Genomic DNA, 12119 nt, shown 5'->3' on the forward strand with positions numbered 1-12119 from the left:
TGATTGTTGTTATTCTACACCAAAAAGCAACCTATGGGATGGTGGATTACCATGTTACTTTGATCTTTTCCAAACAGATTTCACTCAATAAACTGCTTATATGTTTTTATAATCACATCGTACTAGAGGTTGTTTTTCACTGTCGGGAAAATTTCTCTGGGTGAGAATGAAGAGTAACTAAAAACAGGTCCACAGGGATTTCCTGAAGAGGAATAAACAGCTTTTCTGAACTCCAAGATGGGTGAAGAAAAATTGTCTTCTGCTGTACTAAAGGGAAAATTTCTCTGAAAGCATTGACAAATATCTTCCTACACAAACTATACTCTGACAAAACCATAATTTTGTCACCGCTGAATTACACCCCTGAATATTAAACATTTGATGCAATGGACCATTTCTATCAAATCTGAAAGGGACACTGTCTCAGATAACAGTGACAACTGCATTCTGCCCAACTCATTGGTTTCACTGCTTCCTCCTCATTTGCCCTGAACTTGGGAGAAAATGTGTGATAAATAAGGAGGCTGATGAGGATTTCCCTGTTACGTGGGAGAACTGCAGCAGCACAGGGCTGTTAAAGACAAATGGCAACGGGACTGGGGATAATAGCTGCTAATGCAAGGCATTATACACAATGTGGGAAGGAGAGAAACGGGGTGAAATCTTGAGTGAAAATGATATTTTTGAATATATTTGTAAATTTGAAGCCATGAAACCTATTTAAGGAACATACTAGTATCATGTCTTCACCATGACATTCATTTGTTAACACTTTAACAATAACCAGAGACTTGCAGGCCCCACTCATGTCAAACTGTCACTATGTTTGAAAGGCACTGGACTTGCTGATCTACTTTTAGCCAGATTCCTTATGCACAGCTTTAAGGTATCACTGAAAAAATACTGAACTTCACAGGATACAAACTGTTCTTATACAATCAGAAGGCATATGATTAGCTAATAAAATACATTAATATAATATCAGGCACAGACAGAAGGAAATAAAATACATTTCTGCAGAAGAGATTAACATAGATATTCCAATGGATTAGGAAGTTTCAGTGACAGAAGGTATATTTAATATATAAAATCCATATAATGAGAAGCAGTTGAAAAAATAGGACACCTGTCATGTGTCCAAGAAATATTTTCATAAAAAAGCTGTCACATATAAACACTTCTCAGCAACAAAACCCTCTGCAACTGAACAAGGCAAATTTAATTCTGAATGTAGAATGTGCCTCAGCATGGATCTTATAATTACTAATATCCTTGAGCAACTGGATATCTCCAAATTCAAACAGCACTTACCTTTTCCTGTTAAATAACTCCTTCCTGACATTTATGATAAATTGTACATAAAGGCTGTTGGTTTATCCTAGCAAAAGGACAGTTAAAAAGGAATACAATCAATGTCTATAAATATACCCAGAGGCAAACACCTGAGAAGGATAGGAACTAATTAAGCTCAAGGCCAATGCTGGCAGAAGAACAAATGGTAATAACTTGGCCATGAAGAAATTCAGGTTGCAAACAAAACAACCTAATGTTTTCAGATGAAAATTCACAATTTTGTGATCAAGATGACCTGGCTCTTTTCAGTAACCAGGGCTTGAGCTCAAGAGCCCAAGGATGCCTCTTACTTCCAGTCATACATCCTAAAAACAAAATGAATTTTAACACTCTTGCAAAACAAATAGATGTTAAATTCTGCAATAAATCTGCTTACTGAAAAAATATTATAATGGCTATAAATTATAAGATAAAAATACCTATAAACTCAGAAGTTAATCAATTCCCAAAGGTGTAAAACCTGATTTGCGTAGCTCCAGAAGACTATGGCTCCTCATTCAAGCTGTCATGACTCTGAAGGATCCTTTCCAGCAACAGGTAGAGCTGCTTAAATCCTGTTACAACAACGAACTCTGAAAAATCCCTTCACTTTCTACCAATATTCCTTACTCTTGCTCCAGCCCCCAAACACTGAGGGGCAAAAAATGCTGACACACCAGGCCTTATCATACCAGAACATAAGGAATAAGCTATCATTTTTCATGCCTTATGGAACTTGTTTCTATTCTGCCTATCACAAAATTTCAAGAAAATAATACTGAAGAATAACCAGTGTGCATGTGGGATACACCAATCAATCACATGCACGGCCCATTCACTGCCCTTTTCCACTTATTTTAGCAAATTTTATACACAAACCTATGCAAAACACGCAAATTAAGCAAGTACCTTTAGAATATTCAGTGTTTTGGGTTATGGGGTGCTTTTTTCCAAGCTGTGAAATTAGCAAACTTTTCACTAAGAAAGTTTGTTCTAGAGAGGTGAACCATTTCATCCTTAGATTAGATTGATTTGTGCTTCTTAAGGAACCATGAGGAATCTGCTCTATTGTCACTTGATCCTCCACCAGATCCATGATTTAACTTCAGCTTTTACTAATAAATATATTTTCAGTCATTAAACACAACAGCCTTTTATTTTGAGTCTTTGGCAATACTCATGTTCACCAGAAATGCCATTTCAATCAATCCCAACTTTTTTTTCAAAATGCAGAACAAATTAATTGCTTTGCTTCACCTAAAAAATATTTTCCTTTCTTTCCCTTTTTCCCCTCTTATTCTTTTATGGATTGTTAAAAAAACCCCAAACCACAAAATACATACAATGACCAAATATGGATCGTCCTTGATAATCATAATTTTTTTCTCCCCAAAATATATCTGTAATATATCACACATGCAACTCTTAAGCAAGGAACACCAAAGCACTCCTAGTCCAGGATGCCCAGACCACAACATGACATTCTTCTTCTGAACAAAAGCATAGTTAAATTCTTAAAAAAGAAGATGGTGATCACTGCCAATTTACTGATCTTCTGTGTTTATTGATAATGATACCTATGTTCATCCTTAATTATTGTTGCTTTGCTTTATTAGAAATATTATTTGGGGGACAAATAATTTTGTTCATCAGATAGGTAGGGTTTTGTTTTTTTTTCAGAAAAAATCCTTTTCTATTTCAACTACTTTTCACTTCAGACTGAACCAGAAATCAATTCTTTACAAGGTTCTAAAGTGAAGTTATTAAAAATTGCTTTATACACTCAAAATTCTTCTTTCCTATCTTTCTTTCTTTCAAGGAGAATACCTATTTTCAACCAAGACTTAATAGCAACAGATGGAGGACATTTGCTAGTATAGCTTCTTTTTTTTCCACTCTGGTGTGTTTTTCTTCTTAAATTGAAGTGCTGCAAGTGATAAATATAATATTATTACATACATATACATATCTATATGCAAGGAAACATATATTCACTGCTATATCATTATTTATGTACTGGAAATTTCTAAGTAATTAAAAGGAAAAACAGGGCCAGCTTTTGCAGGTGGAAAGTGAATGTACTTACAGAAGCTCTAAGGAAATTTTCATTGTGCTAATGCAGCGCTATGATTGTTCAAAAAACTGAGTGGATGTGATGACTCTATAAATACACGCACTATTCTTATTCAGAATTCAGGACACTGTATCTCACTGCATTCTTATTCTGCCTCATTTAATACTTACAGGCATACTGTAAGAGGGTTCCAGTATCACTGGCACTGACATCTTCCCTTGAAGATTCAATTTTGTCAAGTAAAAAATCTTTTCTCCCACAATCCTCTCCTTTTTCATGCGCCGTACGCTGTACAGTCGAAAGCGAACCGCATAATTCCCAATCATCTCCGACTCGACGTGATTAAATTTGAATGTCTCTGTGAAGACAGGGCACGGTCCCCGCTGGATGCTGGTTTTTGCTCTCTGCTTCTTTATAGGGAGAAGAACTAGGTGTACTTGCCACGAGCTTCCACCTGTCCTGCTGTATGTTGGAATGTCTGTGACAGCTGTCACTGTCACCAAAAGCTTCTGTTCCTGTGAGTCATAGTCAAAAGTCACATCCAGTGTGCCATATTTAGCTACTGGCTCAGGATCAAAAGGTTTAGGAAGCTGTGAAGATGATCCTCGAGCTGACATATCCTGAGGAAGAAGAGAAAAAAAGCCATTTATTTATTTATTTATTGTATTCTATTATTAAATCTGGCATGGAAATTATGGTATACTCCAGACAATATGAAGCCACTATGATCTTTTTGTTCATTTCCTAAACAAGGTTATTAAGCACTGAAAGCCCAAGGAGGTGGCTGGCTGGCAGTCAAGATGAAATCAAGACTTTACCTGGCCAATACCACCAAAAGCCAGGAGCAAATCAGTCTGAACTGATTGAGTTAAGCTGTAATGACCTCTCCTTCTGTGCCTCACATGTTAAAAAGTATATACATTGGTTACAAGATAAAATCACCTTATTTCACCTACTTCACACATACATTTTAAAGTTCACCTATTACACTGCTTGAAGAGACAGCGAATGATTGAGAGCACAGTGAGATGCCAGCAAAGAACACAGGAATAACAAACCTTACACACACAGCTCCTGTTGCAGTCCGTAAGAGTTATATGAATATGCCAAAAATTATCACAGAAACATAAAATCACAGAAAATTTTGAGTTGGAAGGGACCTTAAGTATCTTTTAGTTCCAACCCCTCTGCTATGGCCAAGAATGTCACTCTCAAGGCTTCATTCATGTAATTTTACCAGAACTGTAGAAGATGTATCTGGTTTGAATTCATTTTCTGAGCTCTCTGTAAACCATCTTCAATCCCAAAATTGTATTTTAAACTTAAAATTCAGATGGTTTATTGTCACTTCAAATTTTGAATAAAATACTGATCCCCTATAAAATTACAACAGCCAGTTTGATAGAGATACTGAAACAGAAAATATTTAGAAGTACAGGTCAACCCACTGCTCATACAATAAATTATTCTGAGTATGTAAAACAATGGTATTTCAAGTGTGTCTTCACATTATCAAAGATAAGCTTGTTTACATGAACAAATAGATGCCAAGACAAAGCCTTCTGGGCTAAGAAATGTTCTTATTTTAATCTGGCTGCCAGATAGCTGTGGGAATACATTCCTGTAAAGGCTTCACTCCTGAAGCTTCGAGTAGCTATAAAAAAACATTGGCAGGATTCTCAGTTCTTATTGAATATGCTTACATTAACGTCTGGAGTGACACAAGATGGGAAGGGCTTGCAGCTGGGCCTTCCAGACCTTGCACCAACATCATCAACTACCAACAGGGCTGCTTAGACAGAAACATCAGGGCTGCGCTCTAACACGTACTCCAAAACTTCTGGTAGTAACAAAAGACAAATTTGTAGCAAAAGAGCTTCTTCTGCACATGGCATCACTAATTAGACTTCACCCATAGATGTTAGTGCAGTAACTGGTTGCTAAAGGCATTTCAATGAAATACACGTCAAAAAAGTTGATTTCTTCATATAAAAAATTACATATATATGATTACAATCTATAGCACAAAAATAGGAACATTAAGTGGCCCAAATCACAAGAACAGCATCAAAAAAAAACCTTTGCAATTTTTTTTTTTCATAAAACTTATTTTACATTATGGGGTGTTCAGTTTGAAAAAGTGCTGGGATTCATAAAATTAGAGGGTTTTTAGAAAAGTGGTTAAAAAGGGCATTAAGAGAAGTTTATTTATGTTGTCTGAAAAACCACGTGGAAGAATTTTGACTACAGTCTTTACAGTGTGATGAAATTTTCTGACTGGTTTAAAATGGTTTAAAAAATAATTCACTCTTACTGGGAGCTGGTTTGAAAGCTAAGATGCCACAAAGGTAACTACAGCAATCTGAAATCCCAGTGTCCTATTTTCCAACAAACTACTTTTTTTTTTAAATTAAATGAGCAGGAGTATTAGTGCCTGTATAACTGTGCATTGATCTTTAGATTAAAGAAGTGTTTCACCACGCTCAGCTATTTCCATTTACCTCTGGACTAAGAACCGCTGTGCTGTCACTGGGAACATCCTCTTCGTACCCTTTGTTATGAAAGCTTTCTATTTCGTGTCCCGTGCTTCCCTCACTTGGGCACTTATATGAACACCTTGGGCTGTTGCTGCACTGGGAATATTCACATTTGCTGTCTCCAACTTCAGAAGGCGTACAGGAAAGATGAGGGGAGCCACTGTCATCCTGGTATGGAGGTGGCTGCAGTTCATCCAGCGGAGGTGTTCTTCTCATCCTCTGAATGCAGTTTGCTGAGAATAAGTGAAAATGCTTTGCTTACTTTCTGATTGTTCACTGTTCAAACAGTTCTGTGGAAAATGTAAATCTAAATGCCTGGACAGAGAATTTAAAAATCTATGTATGGTTTTATTTTTTTAACTTTACATTTCAAATCAGATGAACAATACTACTGAAAAAAAAAATGTTCAAAACTGAAATGAATGATCTCTCAGATGAAAGAAATTTAGATAAAAGCAAAGTTTTAAGTGTATAGTCAGAATAGATTGTGCAAACCACATGGAAATAAATATAGCACGGATATGACATGACAAAAATTCAAGGCTTGAATTTCAGGGATGCTTACCTTGCAAAAACCTTTGGATATCTTAATTCAGATTCCATGCAGATGGAATGTAGGCCAATTATGGAAACAAAGTGCACTCCCTAAAGCCATGATATCAAGCTGATTACCTCCCATGCAGTTGCCCACCAGGGAGATACTAAGTTAAAGTCTGAAGACAAGTAAGGTACTAAAAAAGACAACCTTTCACACAAATGAACTCTGCTCACCAGTGAATTTAAAATGTGAAGCAGTGTCTCAGATTCCTTATTACTTGTTAAGGACAACTAAAGGGTACATATCCAGTGTCTGGAAGTTACACACTACCTCTAGTCACTAAAGACAGTGGAAAAAGGATCAAGAGCAATCTTGTGCTTGGGATGAATACTTGATGCTGACCATCTTTGCTTTTCACACTAGATAGATAGATAGATAGATACAAATGTGGTTATACATCTCAGAAATTAAACCCGATGCATGGCTACAGACACTGAAAGTTAATTTAAAAAAATTACATTTCAATTTTTTATCTCATATTTTACTATGCAGCATTACACAGTTGAATAGAATAGGGAAAAGACAGCAAGGTGTGCAGCAGCTGAAATGAAAGGAATATCAAGGACAGGTAAAGAACTGTCTCAGATTTTGTTTATATTTTCTGTAGAGGTTTCTATGAAGATTTCAATGCCCCTGACATAAAGAATTACCTTATACATAAAAATTTCAAAGCAAAAATGCTTTCTGGTGTCAAACATACCATTTCACACACAGAAAAACCTACCAAACAAGCAAGTTAAAGAAAGTATTAACTGGGGAATGCAGGGCTCTTCTCTATTTCAACAGCTCCTAAAAGAACCATAGCAAAAAAGTAATTAAAACACTCCCACAAGATGAAACCACTGTCAGGAACCCTCTCATCTCTGATAAACCCATCAGAGCCAGCCTGCCATTCAGAATGATTCCAAAATACTGTTCCAGCACTCCTGCAAAAGGTTTTCTGCTGTTAGTGAGCCAGTGCTACTAGCTCTTGAAATTCCAGTCCCTCAGGGCTAGAAAACAAAACAGACAGCAGGGAATTCTATACTTGAATTGTAGTCATCTGTCTAGCAGAAAAACATGAAACCTCACCTATGAATATTAGGCAACTCATGCCCATGAAACTAGATAGACATAGAATCTAAACTGATATTGTAATCATAATAAAATAAAGATGTGCATCATTTGACTGCCTATACCATGAAAACTGGACTTCTTTGTCATAATCTATATCATTAAATATTCTAGAAAATTCAGAAAAATAGCATTTCTTCTCATTGTTGCCAAAAGGCAACAAACAGCATTAAATGAGATGGTAACAATCTGGCAGCCCTGAGTTTCTTTCTGTTCACTTGTCATCAAGTCTGATAAGAATTTTTAACACACAGCTTTTCCATAATCTAATGAAATGAAAATGTGTCCAGGTAGTTATCAACACCATTATTGTCTTACATGAGTAAATAAATGACTGTGTGACTCACTTTTTTCACTTTGATGAACTCCATTATAAGTCCCTATGGGAAAACTGTACAGGCTGTGTGACAGAAAAGCTGCTTTTAATGCAGGCATGGGAGAAGTGAAAACAAAATTCTTATTAACCAACTATGACTCAAAAATCTCAGAAAAAGCTAAAACACTGGGGCAGGTTTTAACTACATATTTTTCAAATTTCAGTTTAACAAACTGAAATAGCATGTAAATTCTTAAAACAAGTATCTGGGATCAAAAATCTAGAGACACCTCTGTCTAGATTATAAACTGGTTTTGAAAAACAGCCTTCTGTAAAAAAAAAGATATGAAGGTTTTCAAATTAATTCTCAAGGTGAAACTGTGTCATTTTAATTTCCCCCTCCCCACAGTAAATGATGCAATAAAATGAAATTTTTTTGCTACGGTTCTTTGAAAACCATGAAGATTTGAATTCCATCGAGACATTCTAATGACTGATTATATCAAAGACAAGTGATATCACAGACAGTAGTGAATACAGCAACACTAAATATCTGATCCTGGGTATTTTCCTTAAAAATTACTTAGAAGTAGTGACAACCTGTCTAAAACATTTTGCATATGTATCAAAGTTTAAAGTACAAAACTACTGCTAGGGTTTGCTGGCTTATCACGAATTGTATTGGAGAACATTTGGAGCTGAAAGGCAAGATGATCTGAAATGTGTGCATATTTACACGTGAAACCCCTGTGTGTTATATACTTCATACCTTTTATTTAAGATGCAAGTTTTGGACACAGCTATGTATACTTCTGTACTGTGACAAAGCCAAGGAATACCTCCCAAAGACCACTGAATGTGACTAATAACAGCTGCTAAAGAGTTACAAGCAAATGGGTACACTGAAAATCTAAAATTAATCATTGCATTGCTTCTATGCAATTTTCAAATCACATAGAAAACACCTTTTGTAAATTCATTTGTAAATTAAATAATCATATTAAATAACCACATCGCCTTGGACTAGACAGGGTAAAAAACAAGCCAGCATATGTCCCAAAATTGGAAGTAAGATACAATCACGGAGAAATCAAATCAGGTTTAGTCTGAGCTTCCTACCAGCCAGAAAATGGCATAACAGAGAAAAGACAAATAGAAAGAAAGAAGAATAGAAAGACAGAACCTTACATTCAGTTCTCCACCCAAAGTAGGTGAAAATACTTGGTATTCTCATGATATGACTGAAACTAAATTTGTTTAGTAATGAGTATTTGGTAAACTCTAAATTGAGAGTACAGTGTATTAGTGTCAATAGGAAGATTTGAATAAACACTTTTTAAAGGGGTAACTGCTTTAATAAAAGTTTTCATCCTCCCTCAGCCAGCTGGGAAAATAGTCACTTTATGGTGATAGTAAGGACCTTGCTTAACAGCTGAAGAAACCAGAAATAAACAAAATACCTGACAAACCTGAGCAATTAGCATTTTGCTGGTAGACTCAGAGATTACAGCATGTAAACTGTCATCAGCACATTTAAGTCAGAAGTAAATAAATATCTTCTTTTTAGTATTGCTTGTTAAGCAGTGAAGGGTCATCTGTTTTCCTAAGGCCCTGTAGGACCGGTTGCAAGGTAAAGGGGCCGATACATACCTTGCCATCAACCTCAAAAGACTTGCAAGTTAAATCTGACACAGCAACCTAGGCCAAACTGAGCATTCCTGGAACATACAATTGGTAACTATGAGAAAATTCAGAAAATTTTCAGTCATTTTGCTGGGAGGGAATCAAAGTTTAAAGATGCAGGAGTTTATCATAAGAAATGCTTTAGGTTTTCAGTTACTACTTGAAATTGCTTCTTCCAAAGCTGCTCATTTCTCCTCTCTGTTCTGGTCTCTCATGGACCATGCCAGGCTGCACATCCCACTGTGCAGCTGGTGATGTCCTTTTCCCATGTTTACAGCATTAATACTTTCCTATTGTAGTTATGTTTCCCAAAGGTTCACAGCAGCAGCACCAACCCAGTCCCCCTTAGCCCGTATTTCCTGAGTAATTCCAAGAACACCCATCTCTTAACATGGAAAAAGAAACTACCCTTGTGCCTTTAATTCCCCTGTCTCATAAGCCATAATTAACTACACTTCTGCAGCTTCGAGTTCCTCATGTACAGTACTTCTTTAAAAATTCACATTGTTGTGGGAGGCAACAGTATCACAACACCCCTATTGGAATGTGGCTTCCAGTTCCTTTAAAATAAATAATCACTTCATATATCAGTAATTTTTGCAAGTCATATTTTGTAATTGTCAGAATATCTTCATACTCCAATGGTACCTTTCCTTCCTCTAATATATCTCTGCTCATACTCTGCTACATAATTATTTATTTTTTAAATCAAACGTAAATTTCAAGTTTTCAAGCCTTCAAGGGGTTCTATGTAAATGCTAAGACAATTTAAATAAAACATAAAATGAAATACATGTTTAAAAATTAAACAAACCTTTCTTATTCTGAATGATTAAATACCCTTAGAGATTTCTGATAGGCAGCACAGACAGTCCAAATGGAATTTTCATGTTTGAACTTTTCTACCATCCAAAAATATTATGTTGACTGAATTACCCCACATTACAGGGAGTATAAATATAAACATTAAATATTGAATGAAACCTCAGGCCTCTCCTTCCTTTAAAATTAAAAGCTTACATGCATTTTTGTGAGGACAAAACCCAAATTATTTCACAGAATAACATATTACCTTGGCATTATTCTATTTCTTTTCCAAAAGAGTTGTGGCATGAGTCATGCTTAATGAAAAAAGGAGAATATAGGAGGGGTATGAGGTTATTGTGGACAACAGAAAAAAAAATTATTTCTTTTTGCATTTGCTTTTCTCTTGCATTTGCCACATTTTAAACTTCTATTCACAGCTGAACTATCTTCTACATTAGACAATTCACTGTAAACAAGAAAATGTATAGTATCTGTGCAACTGGGTTTTTCTTCTCCATTAATAGATAACTCTGCTTCCTAAACTTTAAAAATTCCATACACTAAGAACTTACTCCCAGATCTGTGGAAATCAAAACAGCATTGCTGTCATTTACACCTGATGTCACATGAAGCTTTTAGCACTGCATTTTCCTCATTCTCTCAAGCTAATGCTACTGGTCATTCATGTAATATAAATGTTCTCTTTTGCTTTTTAAATAACGAAAATCAAAATTATAGAATTATCTTTATGTCCAGTCCTTCAAACTTCAATTTTCTTCCACAGGAAAGGTCTAAGACCAACTGAAACACACATAGTATTTTTTTTTACTGTGTCTGTTTACATCTTGAGCTTGGAGAATTACAGCAGTGTTTTGTTTTCCTAAAAAAGAAATTTACTCTTTGCTCTCTGTACTTACTAAAGCACTTCTTATTTGTAAGAATTTATGGTCTGTTTTATGGAGCAATACAGAAAAGCCTAGCACTAGTGAAAAAAAGTCTCTTTCCAAAATTAGTGCCATTTATAACATTTTAAGTACAAATACATTATTAAAAGCATTATCATGAACTAGCTGTCAAAGACATTCTTTTGTTTCCTTCCCAAATATTTTGGTTGTCTTTCAATGAAAATTATACATTGCCATCTATTGAATTAATTTGTTTTCAATTGAAGTATCATTCTCTGGTTCCTTATAGAGCATTGATATTAATTGGAATAGGAAGGATTTCTGCTACCTGGTTCTATATTTCTACTTTTCAGTTGTCCAGAATACATCTAAATAATACTTAAATCTAATGGTTCAATATTTTTAATCTTTTATTGACATGAATATCAATATATCAAGCTCCAGAATACTTTTTTTTTTTTTTTAATCTCTTGTTTTCTGAGACCCATTCAGCTCTAAAGCTTTTTGAAAGCTGTGATCTTTAAGAAGTGAAATTGTTTGCCTCCCCTTCCATAATTTTATTTCCTCAGATAAAGCATATGCCCATTCAGGTAGAAAAATGTATTTTCCTTTCCATTTAGATGCTGGTTACACTTTTACTATTTTTATAAGCAGCCAAATTTCCTTTACAATACTTTTCAGATCACTATGTTGACTAACTTAGTAAATGAACAGGTATTCTTATGCAGCTCTGCTCTCGAAGTTATCAAAATTG

General features: G+C 35.3%; 1 protein-coding gene across 2 annotated transcripts in view; it reads right to left on the reverse strand.

The window, feature by feature from the left end:
- The window catches only part of SYT14 (synaptotagmin 14), a 53102-nt gene that overhangs the window by 14897 nt on the left and 26086 nt on the right, over positions 1 to 12119 (reverse strand). For both annotated transcript variants that reach the window (XM_058802381.1, XM_058802380.1), the window contains exons 3-4: positions 5908 to 6176; positions 3577 to 4026 (exon numbers count right to left, since the gene is read on the reverse strand). In XM_058802381.1, the coding sequence (XP_058658364.1) occupies positions 3577 to 4026; positions 5908 to 6176 (719 nt within the window). The remainder of the gene's footprint in view (positions 1 to 3576; positions 4027 to 5907; positions 6177 to 12119) is intronic.

The sequence above is a fragment of the Ammospiza caudacuta genome, chromosome 3 (genome assembly GCF_027887145.1).
Source record: "Ammospiza caudacuta isolate bAmmCau1 chromosome 3, bAmmCau1.pri, whole genome shotgun sequence".
Lineage (NCBI taxonomy): Eukaryota > Metazoa > Chordata > Aves > Passeriformes > Passerellidae > Ammospiza > Ammospiza caudacuta.